This window comes from Haemorhous mexicanus, chromosome 5 (genome assembly GCF_027477595.1).
Source record: "Haemorhous mexicanus isolate bHaeMex1 chromosome 5, bHaeMex1.pri, whole genome shotgun sequence".
Taxonomy (NCBI): Eukaryota; Metazoa; Chordata; class Aves; order Passeriformes; family Fringillidae; genus Haemorhous; species Haemorhous mexicanus.
In genome coordinates, this window is record NC_082345.1 from 74,712,034 (window position 1) to 74,729,910 (window position 17,877).

A 17,877-nucleotide genomic window follows, 5' to 3' on the forward strand; every position below is an offset into this window, starting at 1 on the left:
GGGCTCCCGTGGCCATGGATCCCCAGGGATGGGCTCTCTCAGCCATGGATCCCCAGGGATGGGCTCCTGTGGCCGTGGATCCCCAGGGATGGGCTCCTGTGGCCATGGATCCCCAGGGATGGGCTCCTGTGGCCGTGGATCCCCAGGGATGAGCTCCTGTGGCCATGGATCCCCAGGGATGGGCTCCTGTGGCCGTGGATCCCCAGGGATGGGCTCCCGTGGCCATGGATCCCCAGGGATGGGCTCCCTCAGCCATGGATCCCCAGGGATGGGCTCCTGTGGCCATGGATCCCCAGGGATGGGCTCTCTCAGCCATGGATCCCCAGGGATGGGCTCCCTCAGCCGTGTCCCCCTGCCCTGAGCAGCCCCAGCTCCCCCAGCCTCCCCTGGGCACGGAGATGCTGCAGGCCCTGAGCCATCCTCACATCCCTCCTGTGGGCCTGCCCCAGCAGCTCCAGGTCCCTCGTGTCCAGCGGAGCCCACAGCTGCACACAGCACTCAGAGGAACGAGCAGGAGCATTTTTGGGAGAGGTTTTTAGGGAGAGTTCTGGAAGCATTTGGGGCTCCGGGAGGGTCCGCAGTGCCCCGGGCATCGAGGGGGGCGTGGCTTGTCATGAAGGAGGGCGTGGTTTGTGCGCTGGCCCCGCCCCCTGCGGTGAGGTCGGGGGTGCGGCGCGCGACGGGCGCAGAGCGCGATGAGCGCGGGCTGAGGGAGGGTCGGGGGTGCTGCGGCCATGGTGGCGCACGACGAGCTCGGCGGGCTGCTGCCCATCAAAAGGACTATCCGGGTCATCGACGCGCAGAACCAGCACTTCAGGGAGCAGGAGGTGAGCGGAACAGGGCCTGGAGAGGGGGAAAAATGGGATTTAGTTGAGGGGAGAGTGGGGAGGGGGATCCTCCTCAGCTTCCCGCTGTCCGCGTCTGAGGGGAGGGGGCGAGCCAGGCAGAGCGCAGGGTAGCCAGCGGTTTTAAAAACTATATTTTTATATATATATATATATATGTTTAAGTTCATCTCTATGTGTACGTATATTTTATGTGTGTGTGTGTGTATATATATATATATATATATGAAATATATTTAAGCTCATAGCCCCAAAGACTGAGCCAAAACCCATCCCGGTGCCTCACCTGACCCCGCTCTCCCCAGGTGGCTTTTCATTAAAAATTCGCCTGTTCTCGTTTAAAAATCGCCTGTTTCCATTATAAAATCGCTTGTCTCTCAGCGCTCTTTCCACTGACAGGATTTTTCCTAATTAGGTGCTTATTTGCTGCTTAAACCTTCGAAAAGCCCCTCGTGGGGTTCGCCGGCCGTTCGAGGGCTGGTTTGTTTGATGCAGGTATTGTTATTTTTATCGGGTGTTGTCATGCAGATGGCAATAATTGCGCTCCTCGTAGGTGTTCCCGAACCTCCTGCTGCGACAGGAGCAAAAGTTCAGCAGCCAGGTAGGGCCCGGCAGCCTTGGGCTGGGTTTATTGCTCAGATTAGTGGCGAGATGAGGTGGAGAAGTTAAAAAAAAAAACAAAAAAAAAAAGGCGTCTCCAGACATGGCTGGGGTTTGAGGGCTCAGCGCCGAGTCACCAAGCTCAGCAAATGCCGGCTTCGCAACAGCCAAACTTGGGCAATCTCATTGTGCAAAAGGGAAACCAGATGTTGGGGGAGAAATAACAGAAACCAGAGCTCTGGGAGCGGAGTAAATCACCTCGGATTGAGAATTGTGGAGTGAGCCAACGCTGCTCTCTGAGCCGGGCTTGGGTCGGGAATGGGCTCCTGGGTTTGGGAGAGCTCTGATTGCTCATCTTGAGGCTCTGCGTGTGACTCCTCCGTGGAGGTGGTCAGGTGGTTGGTGATTTCTGGCAGGAATTATTCAGGCTGCTGACTAAAATCCCTTTTTTGCTGAATTGGCTCGGCAGGAAAAGTTTCTGTCACGCGTGGTTTTGCCATTGCTCACCGTGTTTGTGTGGGGCTGCTGTGGAACTGTGTGTGGCACGTAGGAATTGCACTCGAGCAAGGCATCCTTGTAAAAACCACTAATTATTACCCAGCATAGGGGAAAGGTTGTGGGCGTGCTGCTGAAAAAAAAAAGCCTTGCTCAAAAGTAATGGCTGGTTTTCTTTCCAGCAAGGTACAATCTTTTCATGAGTTAACCTCCACTTAGGAGCGCTTGAAGGAATTTCAGGGGTGTGAAATCTCGCCTGGCACAAAATTAGCTTTAGTGGCTGCTCTCGTGATGTATTAATTCACTTCTCATAAAGAGTCCTCTGGAAAAATAATATTTCCTGATGGAGCTGTTGACCCCGCTGGGGTTTTCATTATTCGTGAGTGCTGTAACACCCCTGGATTGTTACAGAAACCTCCCAGACTTTATTGTAATCCGGCTCCTGTAAGGAAGACGGCGTGGAGACAGGAGAGTCATTGTTTGCAAGTACAGAGCTAAAAAAAATCCCCTCCTGAGCCCGAGTTATCCGCAGTATGAGCCGCCCGCAGTCTCGGCTTACACCGCGCCGGCCGGGGAGCCCGTGACCCCGGCTCCAGCGCTGAGCTCGGCCAAGGGGGAGTTTCCCAGCGCAGCGATTTTATTTTCCTCCTCCCTGCTCTGGATCAAACGATCTTCGGGAGGAGAAGAACAACCAGATGGGTTTTTTTGGCAGTCGGCTCGTGTCTGAGGAGCGCTCAGACACAAAGTGGGAATTTTTTTTTTTTTTTTTTTTCCTCCTTTAAGAGAGGAGAAATGTCCTTCTGCTGAGTCGAACCCAGGAATTCCTGCTGCCAGCCCTCGGGCACGTGCACGTGTCACTTCAGCCGGGCACAGATGTGCAGGGGAGGCATTCCCACATTCCCCCACGGCCCTGGGCTCCCGGCCCTGTCACTGGATCTCTGCGGCGCTGACCCCTCACCAGTGACCTGTTGGAGCCTCCCCACGGCTCGAGGTTTCTTGCTTTTCACTTGCAGTGTCACATTTTGCTTTTCCAGGCTATTTTTATCCCTGGCCTTGCCAGAGCCGTGGGTGGCTTTGGGTCTGCATCTTCCCTGATTCAGTCCTGCACTTTCTTAAGCTTCTCTAGGCCCACGTCCCTTTATTTATCCTCCTGCACGGATAGATGATTTTCTAGAAGTAAACACCTCCCTTTTCTTCCACTCAGAAACATCTGCAATAAATTAAACCTTCCATGTTGTCTTTGAGCCTGGCCTAACTTTCCAACCTTTCCCTGGCTGTCCCTGTCCGGAGCTCAGTGAGGAGTTCCTGGTGTCCCCCTTGGAGTTCCTGGTGTCCCACTAAACCAGCTGAGGATCCTGTAAACGAGGACACTTTCACAGCTTTTCTCCATTTTTATGGTACCCTCCTAACTCTGCCATTCCCCAAACGCTTATAGCCCAGCTTTGTGCTGTGCCAAGAGCTCTTTTCTTCCTGCATGGCTCATAAATTGTTTCTTTTCATGTTCCCCCCCTGCAAGTTTGAAGGCTGAGCTCAGGGTGAGCTCACCTCCTCCTCCTCCTCCTCCTCCTCCTCCTCCTCCTTCTCCTCCTCCATTGCCCAACACCGCGTGTGGGCAGGGCCGCTGCTGGGGTCGAGTTGCTGCAATCAGATCTTACACACACGTAGCTTTTGTGCTCCTTCAGTCTTCATGACTGGAATCCAGCTCTGGGTGTTCCTCTTCCCTTTTTTTTTTTAGTTTTGTTTTCAACATTTGTCACTTCTGAGCGAAGGGTTTGGCCGCCGAGCTGGGCTGGGAATGGAAACAGCCCAGAGCTCGTCCTCAGCAGCCTCCACAGCCTTTTGGAAGTGTACAAATTGAACAATCATTAACCAGTTTTAACCGAGATGAACCCAAACTGAGGCTGTTCTGCTTCCCTGCCCTGGTCTGAGCTTCGTGCTGAGCAGGCTCCTGAGGATGAGTCAGTCCAGCCCCGTGCCAGATGTTGGGGAGCACCAGGGCAATCCTGCAGCCCTTTCCAAGCCTTAACTCGGAGCCCATCTCTCCCCAGCTTCCCCCTGTGCACACCTTTCCTGCCCAGCCCTCACCACACAATATTTTTGATGTCAAACACGTCGAGTTGCCAACAGAATTTTCAAAACTGAAGCAGCAGGAGCTTTCCAGGGGCGTTTCCTCTTTCTTGGCAGCGTTTGGGTCGGGACAGACTTGAGCTTCAGGCAGGGATTAGCGGTGGAGAAAAGCAGAAGCTCCAACTTTCAAATCTAAACAACGTGTAAGAAAAATTGCAGTCATTGCAGGGGGTGGGGGAGAGCAGCAGGAGGAGGAAACTGTGCAAACTGAAGGATTTCAGCTTTATCTGTGTGCGTGTCCCTGGCAGGAATGTTCAGCTTGTGGTGGTTAACTGGTTGTTAAAGGAGCTGCCGAGGCTGTGCTGGGCCCCCACTGCTGCCCTGCTCTCCAAAATAAAATGGAAAAACACATTCTTTCTCCAGAGGAAAAGATGAGAAAATGGAGAAGCAGATCCCAGCTCCATCTTTAGCTGCCACAGAGTGTCAGAGAACACTTTAATCTATTTCTGTTCAAAGCATAACAGTCCCTGCTGGAGCCCTATTTTGAATTCTCACTGATGTTCTCTCACCTCTTTTAACACTGGGCAAAAACCTCTGCAGTTTAATTGCAGCCTTAAAGTTCAGACAAATATTTATAGCCTTGAAAGATGAATGGCTGCTTCCAAACACTCTCCTTGCTGTGTTTGCCACTCCTTAAGTGGGTTTATGCTTTTGGAAGCTGCCTGAGAAATTTCCGAGGGAGGCACAGCCAGGACAGTTTGTTCTCTGCTTGCTTTGCAGGAGCCAAGCACTAAACGGGTCCGGCCTTTAGCACGAGTCACCTCCCTGGCTAACCTGATCTCTCCTGTCAGAAATGGGGCAGTTCGACGCTTTGGGCAGACAATCCAGGTAAAACACAGCAAAACCTGGAGATTTGGGCAGGGCATTGCTTGGATGGGGTGGCACAGGCACCCCCTGGGGTTTGGGGCATCTCTCGGAGCTCTGTGTGAGCTGTCCTGGGCCTCGGGGCTCCCTCAGGAGTGCAGGGTGTGAAGTGCTGTACAAACAGGTTCAACAGTAAATACAATCAACTGCTTCAGATAAAGAGCTGCTAAAGTGCCCTGGGCCTGGGCCCACGTGTGCTGCAGCGTGATGGGAGCTGACCCTGCTGCCCAGTGCCAAGGAGCTCTGCAGATAACAGCTCTCACCTGCAGATAACAGCACCCCTGCCTTTAGGAACCTTGCAAAACACCAGGGCAGAGTTCAAGTGGCTTCTCATTAACCTCTTCAGAGCAAGAGTTACGATCCTTGTTTATTTACTTCCTCATACCTGGGAAATAGAGCCAAGCTTTGCCTTCCCATCTTCCTCCCCAGCGGATCGGTGCAGGGAGGGGGGCGTGGAAAACCTTGCCAAGCTCTGGGCTTTCTCAGCAGCTTGATTACAGCTTTCCTTTATCTGAGGAAAAGTGTCTGGGTGTGTTTTCCTGTCCTGGATAACCCAGGGGGGTGAAGGATTGGGAATGGGATGGATAATCTAATACTCCTGAAATGTTGGCTCTCCACGTTTGTTTTTAATGTTTTTCATTTGTTTTTTTAATCCCTGCAGTCGTTCACCCTTCGCAGTGACAGCAAATCCCCTGGCTGTGCCCAGAAGTCATGCAGCAGATCTGCTGCTCCTACTCCCCCCAAGAGAAGGAACAGTGTCCTTTGGTCTGAAATGCTGGATGTCAACACGAAAGAATCCCTGAGCACCAAGGAAATCAAGCGCCAGGAGGTAACTGCCCGTGGAAAACGGGATTGGGAACAGCGGCCGAGGCCTTTTGTCCCTTCCCTTGCTGGGAAGGGAGTAACAGCCTTGGGGGGGCTGCATCTTCCTGTGCACCTAAACCTAAGATTTATGTCTGCATCAGCCATGGGAAAAGGAGGATTCCACTCTGGAATTCACCTCCCCAGTGTGACCCTTTGGAGATGCCAAACTTTCCATGGCATTCCTGAAATCCCAGCCCCGGCCCCGCTGGCTGCTCTGCAGCTGCCCCAACCTCAGGTTCCTCGCAGAGCCAGCTGTCTTTCTCCTAAAGCTCCTGACAATTGGTTGGAAGCCAAGCAGCAAGGCCTTGGCTTGCCTTTTTCCTGGAGTTCTTGGACAAATCTTCTGGAGACGGCACAGGAGCCGCCGGAAGCCGCCTGGGATTTGACCTCTGCGGTTTCAGGGGTTTTGTGTTTGCAGCCTTGCCTGGCTAACAGCAGTGATTTAAAAGGCTCTAGTATTTAATTTGGCTCGTGCAGGGGCCATCAGGGCTTTCACTCACTTGGAAGCAAAGCTGCTTTCTCAGGGCTAGGACAGCAGATTTACTCAGGGTTGTCATGCCCAGGTGCCACCGAGGGATTGGGGTGGCCAAAGGCCTATTCAGGGCAGGCTGTACATCACGGGAGCTGGAAGGCTCTCTCTGAGAAAGACTGGGATCCAAAATAACTCTGGGTGCTTTATCCCCTTCCTCCCAGGCCATCTATGAAATGTCCAGGGGAGAGCAGGACCTGATAGAAGACCTGAAGCTGGCCAGAAAGGTGAGTGGGATTTTTCCTGCGGTCGGTGACGACATTCCAGGCAATAATGAGGGATTTTTTGCACCTCCATGACGTGGGAGCTTTATCAGCCCCAGAACCCCCAGTTTGAAAGCTGGCCCAGAAAGCTGACGTGAGCACTGGGCCAGCACTGGTGTGATTGCAGCAAACCTGGCCATAAAAGGATTGTGCAGAGCTGCTTGGGGACTCCCTCTCCCAGCTGGGAATAGTCCAGACAGAGAAGTGCTTTTCATTTAAGTCTTCCATACTTCACACCGAGTGAATATTCTAGCATCAAATCAGTGTTACTCTTTCTTGTTGCCTTCACTTCTTTCACCTGATAAATCAGTTTAAATCATCAGCTTTGAGGCACATTTGAATATATTTTATTTGACAGGCCTACCACGACCCTATGCTGAAACTCTCCATCATGTCTGAGGAAGAACTCACCCACATTTTTGGGGACTTGGATTCCTACATTCCTCTGCACGAAGGTAAGAGCAGCTGGGTGGTGTGTGCTCACTGGGATTTAACCTCTCTGCTTTCTCCTGTTACTCATTAGGGCATTGGTGCAATTCCTCTTTCCCTGTTTCCATTCCAGACTTACTGGCAAGTTTGGGAGAAGCAACAAAACCAGATGGAACAGTGGAGCAGATTGGGCCCATCCTTGTGAAGTGGGTGAGTTCAGAACTTGCAATCAACAGGCTAAAACTTAGTTTAAGAACATTTAAAGGCAGAAGCTGCAAAGCTCTGGGGCTTCAATGGCCTTCGGAGCAAGACTGGAAGGGAAATCCTGGCAATGCTGAAAACAGTGGGATTCTGTCAGCTGGAATTAGCCCTGATTTCACCCCAGAGACTTGGAATGATTTGGTGATTTAGGGTTCAAATGTCTGCAGCTCCTGGACTCTTTGTCCCAGTGGGATTCCAGAAGTGTTATCCCTGCTAATCCTAAACACTGGGAGCTTCATGGGCTCCCTGTGCTCATCCAGACACTGGGAACTGCATGGGCTCTGTGTGCTCATCCAAGCACTGGGAACTGCATGGGCTCCCTGTGCTCATCCAGACATTGGGAACTGCATGGGCTCCCTGTGCTCATCCAAACATTGGGAACTGCATGGGCTGTGTGTGCTCATCCAGACACTGGGAACTGCATGGGCTCCCTGTGCTCATCCAGACACTGGGAACTGCATGGGCTGTGTGTGCTCATCCAGACACTGGGAACTGCATGGGCTCTGTGTGCTCATCCAAACGTTGGGAACTGCATGGGCTCTGTGTGCTCATCCAAACGTTGGGAACTGCATGGGCTGTGTGTGCTCATCCAGACATTGGAAACTGCATGGGCTGTGTGTGCTCATCCAGACACTGGGAACTGCATGGGCTCCCTGTGCTCATCCAGACACTGGGAACTGCATGGGCTGTGTGTGCTCATCCAAACACTGGGAACTGCATGGGCTCCATGTGCTCATCCAGACACTGGGAACTGCATGGGCTCCATGTGCTCATCCAGACACTGGGAACTGCATGGGCTCCCTGTGCTCATCCAAACATTGGGAACTGCATGGGCTGTGTGTGCTCATCCAGACACTGGGAACTGCATGGGCTGTGTGCTCATCCAGACACTGGGAACTGCATGGGCTGTGTGTGCTCATCCAGACACTGGGAACTGCATGGGCTCCCTGTGCTCATCCAGACACTGGGAACTGCATGGGCTGTGTGTGCTCATCCAGACACTGGGAACTGCATGGGCTGTGTGTGCTCATCCAGACACTGGGAACTGCATGAGCTCTGTGTGCTCATCCAGACATTGGGAACTGCATGGGCTGTGTGTGCTCATCCAGACATTGGGAACTGCATGTGCTCCCTGTGCTCATCCAAACACTGGGAACTGCATGTGCTCCATGTGCTCATCCAGACATTGGGAACTGCATGGGCTCCATGTGCTCATCCAGACACTGGGAACTGCATGGGCTCCATGTGCTCATCCAGACTTTGGGAACTGCATGGGCTCCCTGTGCTCATCCAAACACTGGGAACTGCATGGGCTGTGTGTGCTCATCCAAGCACTGGGAACTGCATGGGCTGTGTGTGCTCATCCAGACATTGGGAACTGCATGGGCTCCATATGTTCATCCAAACTTTGGGAACTGCATGGGTTCCATGTGCTCATCCAGACATTGGGAGCTTCATGGGCTCCATGTGCTCATCCTCCTCACGAGATCCTCCCTTATCTTTTTATTGGGAAAAATAGCCCAGTGAGTGTTGTAGAACTCCCTGAGTTTGCCATGTGAGTGACATCAGCTTTTCCCACAGGGAATCTGACTCCTAAATCTCCTCTGTTCCCTGTAGTTACCCCGACTCCACGCCTACAAAGGCTACTGCAGCAACCAGCTGGCAGCCAAAGCGCTCCTGGATCAGAAGAAGCAGGACAGGAGGGTGCAGGATTTCCTGCAGCGCTGCCTGGAGTCTCCCTTCAGCCGCAAGCTGGACCTTTGGAGCTTCCTGGACATCCCTCGGAGCCGCCTGGTCAAATACCCCCTGCTCCTCAAGGAGATCCTGAGGCACACTCCCAAAGACCATCCTGATATCCACATCCTGGAAGAAGCCGTGAGTGACCCTGATTTGCTTGTTCTGACCCAAGGATGAGATGTGGCAGCTGCAGAAATCTTCCTTAAACCTCAGCAGCTCCCAGGGGGGTTTTCTTGGGGGGCACAAATGTGTGCCAGGGAAAGTGAGGGATCAATCCATGCGGATTGCATCCTTTGGAGTTGTGAAGGAGACAAGCAGAGGTCACACAGGGAAGCGGTTAATCCCTCTTAATCATTTGTTTGGGTTTTTAGATCTCCATAATCCAAGGAGTCCTCTCTGATATCAACCTGAAGAAGGGCGAGTCTGAGTGCCAGTACTACATTGACAAGCTGGAGTACCTGGATGAGAAGCAGAAGGATCCAAGGATTGAAGGCAGCAAAGCTTTACTGTGCCACGGGGAGCTGAAGAATAAAAATGGACACGTAAGTCCCTCGTTTTTTACTAATTAATTCTCAAACCTGGTTTAAACTCAGAGCAGGACTGGGGGCCTTCCATCCTTAGGGATAGTTTGGATATTGGATAAAAGAGCAGGGGAAAATCTCTTAATTGTCAGCCTCATTTCAAGGGCGTAAGGGAAAGTTTCCTGCTGACAGCTCCACAATTGCCTTTGGGAAGCTGGAAAATCATTAGCACAGAGTGCCCACAGAAAGTGCTCTCCATCCAGAGGGATTTCCTGCCACTGTTTACTTCCCAGGAATGCTCTGACACTCCCCATTAGGAGCCCTGGCTCTTCCAAACAAAAGGGTTCCTGCAAAAGCCTGTTTGGTTTGGGCTGGGCTGCCTGGAGTTTATCTCCCACCCACTGCACTCTGGGCTTTGCTGCCTTTTGTCCTGATTTCAACCTCAAATCTTCTCATGTTTTCTCTGTTGATTAGGTTGGGGTTTTTTTGTTTAATTGCCTGTTTTCCTCCTGCACACGAGGCATTCCATGCACACAGGAAAGATACGGCTCCTAATCAGCCTATCCCGGGCACCTGGGAATCATCATTCCCTTTCCAGGGATCAATAAAATAATAGAGCTGCTGATGCAATCCTGGTGTGGGCCAGACCTTGGCATTGTCAGCGGAGACTCTGAAAATTATTGTGGGTGAAACTGCAGATAAGGTGGCCTTGAATCCCGCAGGATGTGTGACCTCATGGAGTACAGAGTGAATACTGGGATGTTTTCCCTTCCAGAAGCTCTACGTCTTCCTCTTCCAAGAAATCCTGGTGCTGACGCGGCCGGTGACCCGCAACGAGCGCCAGGCGTTCCAGGTGTACCGCCAGCCCATCCCTGTCCAGGAGCTGCTCCTTGAGGACCTCCAGGATGGAGATGTCAAAATGGGAGGCTCCTTCCGAGGAGCTTTTGGAAATTCTGATAAAGGTATGGATCCAGTCAGCCGTGAATTCACAGCTGGGGCTTGGATTGGAAAACATCTTTGTCTCCCTGCTGGATTTTTGGGATTTTGGGGGGGTTTTGTTGGGATTTCAAACCTATCAATGGAATCTCGAAACGTCAGCTTAGGGCTGATCAGCTTTTCCCTTTATCCCCAGCCAAAAACATCTTCCGAGTCCGTTTCCAAGATCCCAGCCCGGGCCAGTCCCACACGCTGCAGGCCAACGATGTCTTCCACAAGCAGCAGTGGGTGAACTGCATCCGCACGGCCATCGCCCCATTCCAGAGGAACATTCCCGCCCCCGAGCTCAAGGAGCTGCCCGAGCTGAGCGAGGAGTCCGAGGAGAACAACCCCTCCGTGCCCAACCTCCCGGCCCAGCAGCGCCAGGCCGGAATATCCGAGATGGAGCTGGAGGAGAGCGCGGCCGAGTGCGCTTCCAGCCTGGACTCGGGGGAAGCCAGAGGGCTGAAATCCCACAGAACCTCATCCGGGCACCGGAAATCCAGGGAGAAGCAGCTCAGCGGGAAGCGGAAAGAAACGCTGGTGTAAGGAGGCCGAGGAGCCCCGGTGCCACCCTGGGGGAAAACTGTTAATTTATAAATAATTCCGTGTACATTTTGTACCGGGAGCGCCTCGGGAGCCGCTCCGCGGATCAGATCCTGGGTTTATGTTGGAATGGCAGCTACTGGTGTGCAGTTACTGTTGGGCTGGGGTCTGTTTTTACACTTGGAATCCACCAGGGGTTTCCAAAACCCTCGTGGCAGATCTGAAGAGCAAATTTGGGCTCCTGGAAGTTTTCCACAGCCGTGGTGGAGGATGGAAAATGAGGTGGAGTTAGGGCAGCACCGGGGGTTTTGATCAACACTGCAAAAGTCCCGTAAGGGACTCAGCACCTGAAGTCACTCTGGTGTGTGGTTATGGTAACTCCTGCAAATTTGCATGTTCCAAAAGGAAAAATCCTACAAAAACAGACCCCAAGTTCAACAGGTTCTCAATTCACCTACTGGAATCTTTGATCTCTGTGTGTCCTTTGTACATTCCTCTGTCTCACTCTTGTATCCTGCCAACTATTTAATTTTTTTATTAGTTCTGTTTCGAGTTTGGGGGTTGGGATTTTGGGGTGGTTTTTCTTTGTTTCCTTTGATTGGTTTTTTTTTTATTTTTGTATTTTTGATGCTCAGACTTGGCATTTCCTTTCTAGTACTTGATCCTTCGTGCTCCGAGGGGTGATGTCCCAAGTGTCCCTCACATCACCCCGGAGCAATCCACGGGCTGAGGGGAGACACTACTGAAAGAGAACTGCTTTACTCTAGGGTGTAGGAAGGTTGTAGGCACGTTGTAGAAGGGTTTGGGAGCAGTGAGTAGAGGGGTAGCAGGGAGTGAAGGTAGATTCCGTGTTTTTGTTGCCTTTTGGAAATGAAACGCTTCCCTCAGGGAAGCAGGACTTGGAGGCAACCAAGGGGTTCTTGCATGTGGTAGAAAGGTAGAGGAGAGGAAGAGTTGGAGGTGTGAGGAGAGGAGAAGGAGGGGTTGTAAATACTCAGGGTGGCAGCACTGCCATCTTCTAGCACTCCAAAGATCCAGGGAAAATCCAGGGCAAGACCCAGCTTGGGAATGGCGCTGCAGAGCGTCGTGGGAAGCAAAGTGGTGACAGCTCTGAGCACAGCAGGGTGTCCCTGAAATCCAGGATGGGGGACTGGGATCCTGCAGTCCTTGTCACCTGAAATCCAAGATTGGGGACTGGGATCCTGCAGTCCCTGTCACCTGAAATCTGGGATTGGTGTCTGGAATCCTGCAGTCCTTGTCACCTGAAATCCAGGATGGGGACTGGGATCCTCTAATCCCTGTCACCTGAAATCCAGGATTGGTGTCTGGGATCCTGCAGTCCTTGTCACCTGAAATCCAGGATTGGGGAGTGGTGACTCCACATCCAGGGGTTGTCATTGCATGTCCCATGTGTGGCTGGGAACTTTGGGAATGGGCAGAGGGTGTACATAGACACAGTGTGTGGTTCTCTGTAAATGTTGTACAGTTTCCAGTGCCAAGTTCCATTAAATTCCTGACAGCCTCTCCTGCCTCATCCGAGTCCTGCCTGGGAGGGAGGGAGGGAGGGAGGGAGGGAGGGAGGGATGTGTCCGTGCTCAGGGTAGGGATGGATCTCTCCGGGCTGAGGCTCCAGGAGGAGCCCCTGTCCTCCGGCCATGATTCTGCTGCTGAGTTATGGACTCTGCTCAGTTTCCCAGGGAAAAGGGAGCCGTGGGATTCCCCCCCATCAGCTGGAGGCTCCTCATTTCTAAATGTTAAATCCTTGGGAAGGGGATCCTGCTGGGCTGATCCCAAGGAATCTCCAGGGTGGTGTTGTAGCAGGATAAACCCATCCAGTCTTCCCAGTTATCCTGACAACCTCCAGCCTGACCTTGTATGGGGTATCCAGGCTTGGCTGCAGCTCCAGGAGAGTGATCCCAGCTCCAGGCTGGCCCTGTCCCCTGGGAGGGAAGGAGCAGCTCAGTTTTAGGGACAGGATTTACACATTTACAGGTGGGATCCATGGGATAGGGTCCGTGGGATGGGAGATGATGGATGCCAGGATCTCTCCCAGGAGGGAAGGAGCAGCTCGGTTTTAGGGACAGGATTTACAGCTGAGCCCTGACCTCTGAAGCTGATTTGATCCAGAGGGAATTCAGCCCATCCCGAGCAGGGAGAAGCTGGAATAATGGCTCTTCCTGCAAAAAAGCATCACTGGAGCACAGGGAGAGGAAATCCCGTGGACTGTCTGCTGGGCTGGATCTGTGTCTCCTCATCCTGCAGCCGACAGCAAATCAGCCAAAACTCCTTAATTCCCTTTGGAAGCAATTCCCTATAAATAATTCCCCACAACTCCTGCTGTGCCTCTCCCTGCTCTGTCCCTCCTGCAGGAATGTGCAGCCGGCTCAGCCCTCCCTTCTCCAGACTAAACAAGCCCTGCTCCCCTGGGTTCCTCCCATGGAATTCCGCGGGATCCCGCCTGTCTCTGTGCCTCTGCTGAGCCCAGACCCCCAGCCCGTGGGTGTGGAACCCCGGCGTACAGCAGGATAAAATTCCCTAGGGCGGAGGGGAGCCTGTGGTGACATCCCGGTGCCAGGAAGGGACTGGGAACGTGTCCGTGCCCGGGGATGTGGCACCTCCGCCCTGGGTAAGCACTCCCGGAGCGTGTTTGCCCTCGGGACCCGCCCGGCTCCGGAGCCAGCCCACGCCTCCCGGGCTTCCCGGTGGGACCTTCCCGGAGCCAGGGTCACTGTGGGGCAGAGTCCCCTCCAGGAATCCCACATCCCAGTCCCAGCCTCTTCTCCGCAGGGACATTGGGATCGGGGTCCCTTCGCTCCAGCTTTAGGAGCTGCCCTTCAGCTCGCCCTTGGATTTGGGACCACCAAATCCCAAATTTTACTCCAAGAGCCACGAGACCCTCACAGCCATTCTGGGATCAACCCCGAGCCCACCCTCTCCAAAATCCCATTTTCCTCACTAAACCTCAGTGCAGCTTTTGCTGGGATTTGTGGAGATCCCTCCCCCTCCCCGCAGCCGCTCCTGGGACCGGTCTGGGCTCGTCCCGGGACAGGAGGGCCCCACGGAGCTTTCCCTGTCGGAGCCCTTTCCCTCTCCACCTCCCGACTTTCTCTTTTTCCATGAATTCATCCCCCTCCCGTCCCCCGCCGTGTCTGCAGCTGCAAACCCAGACACATCTGTGCACATCTGGGCCGGCCTGGGCAGCCGAGCCGCCTCGGGAGAATCCAGCTGGAAGATTTTCACCTCCTGCACTGGGGGGATTTCTCCCCCCATTCCCTGGATTAGGCCCCTCGAAGCCAGACACCGAGCCTGGAAAACTCCGTGGGAGGCTTCAGGGGGCCCTCCTTCATCAAAGCACCAACTCCTCCAGCTCCAGGTGGAGACAGCCCGGGAAACCCAGCTGCCAAAAACCCGGCAGAGGCGGCGGCGTGCTCCCGACCCCACCACGGTGGTCTCCCCTTCCCTGTCCCACCCCGCAGCCCACCCCGGATGCTGTAATTAGGCCATAAATCCTGGGATTTTATGGGCCAGCAGGAAGTTTTATTGGGATCATTATCCTGATAAATGAGGCAGACTTAAAGCACAGGCAAACTCAAGGGCTGGCTTTGACCTTCTCCTGAAAATTGGGGATGGGATGGGATGGGATCTGTGGGATGGGATGGGATGGGATGGGATGGGATGGGATGGGATGGGATGGGATGGGATGGGATGGGATGGGATGGGATGGGATGGGATGGGATGGGATGGGATGGGATGGGATGGGATGGGATGGGATGGGATGGGATGGGATGGGATGGGATGGGATGGGTGTTTGTCATGGGGAGATGATGGGTGCTGTTCATGGGGATGGAATGGGATGAAATGGAATGGGATGAGAGATGATGGGTGTTGGTCATGGGGAGATGATGGGTGCTGGGATGGGGATGGGATCCCTGGGATGGGGTGGGAGATGGATGCCAGCAATGGGTGCTGGTCGATGGGATGGGAGATGGTGAGTGCTGGAAATAGGTGTTGGTTAGAAGGATGTAAAGGAATAGAATGGGATGAGAAGAGATGGGAGCTGGTCGTGGGAATTGGATGGAATGGGATGAGAAGTGATGGGTGCTGGTCGTGGGGATGGGATGGGTTGGGATCCATGGGATGGGATCCATGGGATGGGAGATGATGGTTGCCAGCAATGGGATGCCAGTCACGGGGATTTCATGGGAAGGAAGCAGCAGATTCCAGCTTTGATCCACGCCAAGGGCCACCCCGGACAGCACAACCCCTCCACCCCCAGCCAGGTGACACAGGGACCCCAAATCCCCCCATTTGGGCTCCAACCCCTCTGCCACAGTTTGAACCAACACCTGAACCCTCCCAGGCCTCCAACCCCAGTGTTCTGTCGGGATTTACTTCTCCCAGCTGGATCCGAGCCAGCTCCGCCTCCCCTGGGCTCTTCCCGCCAGTTTGGAGTGGATCTCATTAAATCTGGAGCAGAGCAGCGAGTGAGGGCAATCAGACAGATAATTAGGGAGCAGCTCTCGCACAGGAGGAGCTGCCAGGGCCTCCCCACCCCGAAACCTCTCACCAGACAGGTTCCCAGCATGGCTCCCACAATTCCTCTCGGGAATTGCAGAGTTCCACACGCCCAGAGCTTTCTCCATGTGAGGTTTTCCCCAGGAGGGCAATCCCAGATTTATCCCACCATTCCTCAGGTGTCCCATGGGCTGGGCTTTGGTTTGTGCCCTTCCCCCCAGATCCCCCAGCTCGAAATCCTCACTGGGTTAAACTGGGAACAACTGGTGCCGATTTCCCGTAGCTGAGAAAATCAAATTATCTTCTGCTGTGGGACTTCTGGGTCCAGCAGCTCCTCGATCCGGCTGGGGAAGGTCACTGGACTGTTGTGGGCACAGAGGAAAGAGGGATGGATGGAATCCATGGATGGATGGATGGGATCCATGGATGGAAGGATGGATGGAGAAACTCTCCCTCATTTGTCACCGTCCCCTCCTTTACACCCTGAGTAAGAGATGAGTAAACCCAACCTTACAATGGGGAGATCCCTCAGCTCGGCCCTGAGTCACAGGGCAGGACCCCACACCCCTGCCCGGTCCAGCCCCGGAGGAGGCCCCGGAGGTGACTCAGGGCCCCGGCAGCTCCGGACAGCCGGGATCTGCCAGGACCTGCACGGGAGATCCTCCCTCGACACCTCTGATGTGCTGCCAGCACCGCCTGGGGCTGGGGAGACTGGGGGGAGCTCTACAGCTCCTTTGTACAGCCCCAATCCTCTCCAAAACACCCCCAAAACGGGGGGAATCGCGTGTGTCACCCCCACTGCCGCCTCCCCCGGGAGCCACAGCCCAAATCCCTAATACGGGCTTTGTTGGGATCTGAAACGCCCCCGTGGGCGCAGCGGGACGAGAGCCAGGGCGGCCCAAGGGCCTTGGGTGACTCTTCTTCCCCAGCTCCCAAACCTCGTGGATCCACTCCCATTCCTGCCTCCTCCTCCTCCTCCTCCAGCTGCTGCTGATGCAGGGAGAGGCACTGGGAGGGAGGAGGCTCCATCTCCTCCTCCTCCTCCTCCTCCTCCTCGCCGCGGCGTGCCGGGGCAGAGCCGCGTGCCGGCGGGGAGCACCATGGCCGAGCGGCTGTCGGAGGAGAAAATCGCGGAATTCAAGGAGGCTTTCTCCCTCTTCGACCGCGACGGCGATGGCTGCATCACCACCAGGGAGCTGGGCACCGTCATGCGCTCGCTGGGCCAGAACCCCACCGAGGCCGAGCTGCAGGACATGGTGGGCGAGGTGGACGCCGACGGCAGCGGCACCATCGACTTCCCCGAGTTCCTGTCGCTGATGGCCAGGAAGATGAGGGACACGGACAGCGAGGAGGAGATCCGGGAGGCGTTCCGCGTTTTCGACAAGGATGGCAACGGCTACATCAGCGCGGCGGAGCTGCGGCACGTCATGACCAACCTGGGCGAGAAGCTGACGGACGAGGAGGTGGACGAGATGATCAAGGAGGCCGACTGCAACAACGACGGGCAGGTCAACTACGAGGAGTTCGTCAGGATGATGACGGAGAAGTGACGGCCCCCGTCGGCCACCTCCGGCTCTGTTCCGCAGGTAACGCCCCGGGATGCTGCGTCCATGGACAATCCCCAAATCTCGGCTCTCCCTCCTCGTGTTGGTGGTTGGAAAAATCGATTTTTGTGGTGCTTTTTTCTTTTTTTTTTTCCTTAATTTTTCCTTCTTTTTTTTTCCCATAGGGAACAGAGGTTGTGGTGGCTCTCCCCCAGCCCCTCCATCCCCTCCCACCTTCTCCAGGCTGGAAAAATCCCCTTTTGTCCCAGCTGGAGCGTCACCAACCGGCGTCTGCATCGGATGTGGGATGCAGATGGATTTGGGGTCCCCGTGGGATGTCTCGTGTCTGGAGATATTCCAGAGGCCACGGAAAATTCCCTGACATCCCCGAGTCCAATAAAAACGTCCCCCCACATCCTGGTGGCTGCTTCATTCAGCTTCTCCTTGGGATCCTTGCTGGAAAATATTCCCTCAAATCATCCTGGTCAGGTTCAAACCCCTCCTCATCTCCACCCTCTTCCCATTCCATCTCTTTTCCCAAAAACCTGGAAAGATGCTGGAGACCAGGATGTGCCCATCCCCATCCCAAATCTCATCACTTTGGGGATCTGTCTCCACCCCCAGGATCTCGGGGGTCCTTTTCCCCCTTCCAGCCTTGGAAAAACTGGATTTATCCCTAATCCCCACCCCAAAGCTGAGCAGAGCAGGATTCACCTTTCCCAAACTCGCCGTGACTCAGTTTCCCCACAACGAGGGGGAATC

General features: G+C 54.3%; 2 protein-coding genes and 1 long non-coding RNA gene across 7 annotated transcripts in view; 2 read left to right on the plus strand and 1 right to left on the minus strand.

Moving 5' to 3' along the window:
• NET1 (neuroepithelial cell transforming 1) overlaps window positions 1-11,519 on the plus strand; it is a 62,262-nt gene extending 50,743 nt beyond the window's left edge. Inside the window, exons 1-10 of one of the 2 annotated variants that reach the window (XM_059847591.1) lie at window positions 669-827; window positions 4,788-4,895; window positions 5,593-5,760; window positions 6,489-6,551; window positions 6,946-7,042; window positions 7,150-7,226; window positions 8,895-9,152; window positions 9,386-9,556; window positions 10,311-10,497; window positions 10,668-11,519. In XM_059847591.1, the coding sequence (XP_059703574.1) occupies window positions 735-827; window positions 4,788-4,895; window positions 5,593-5,760; window positions 6,489-6,551; window positions 6,946-7,042; window positions 7,150-7,226; window positions 8,895-9,152; window positions 9,386-9,556; window positions 10,311-10,497; window positions 10,668-11,059 (1,614 nt within the window). In that variant the 5' untranslated portion in view covers window positions 669-734 and the 3' untranslated portion in view covers window positions 11,060-11,519. Of the gene's footprint in view, window positions 1-668; window positions 828-4,787; window positions 4,896-5,592; window positions 5,761-6,488; window positions 6,552-6,945; window positions 7,043-7,149; window positions 7,227-8,894; window positions 9,153-9,385; window positions 9,557-10,310; window positions 10,498-10,667 lie in introns of those variants that run through there. The other variant, XM_059847590.1, reaches the window with a different exon arrangement.
• Window positions 10,666-12,577, minus strand: LOC132327908 (uncharacterized). 4 transcript variants are annotated; one of them, XR_009486654.1, is made up of 3 exons: window positions 12,319-12,577; window positions 12,252-12,274; window positions 10,666-12,206 (listed from the first exon to the last, which is right to left on the minus strand). It is a non-coding gene; the product is annotated as an uncharacterized LOC132327908 (long non-coding RNA). The 4 variants fall into 4 exon arrangements; XR_009486653.1 differs by lacking the exon at window positions 12,252-12,274 and having other exon boundaries at window positions 10,666-12,186; XR_009486651.1 differs by lacking the exon at window positions 12,252-12,274 and having other exon boundaries at window positions 10,666-12,230.
• A 4,016-nt stretch (window positions 12,578-16,593) lies between these two features.
• Window positions 16,594-17,530, plus strand: LOC132327907 (calmodulin, striated muscle). Its single transcript, XM_059847592.1, has 2 exons — window positions 16,594-17,157; window positions 17,301-17,530. The coding sequence occupies exon 1, from the start codon at window positions 16,672-16,674 to the stop codon at window positions 17,119-17,121; it is 450 nt and encodes a 149-aa protein (XP_059703575.1). The 5' UTR covers window positions 16,594-16,671; the 3' UTR covers window positions 17,122-17,157; window positions 17,301-17,530.
• Window positions 17,531-17,877: the final 347 nt, after the last annotated feature.

Excerpts from the sequence above, each read along its gene's own strand:
- LOC132327907 (XM_059847592.1), top strand. The coding sequence starts at position 16,672 with ATGGCCGAGCGGCTGTCGGAGGAGAAAATCGCGGAATTCAAGGAGGCT.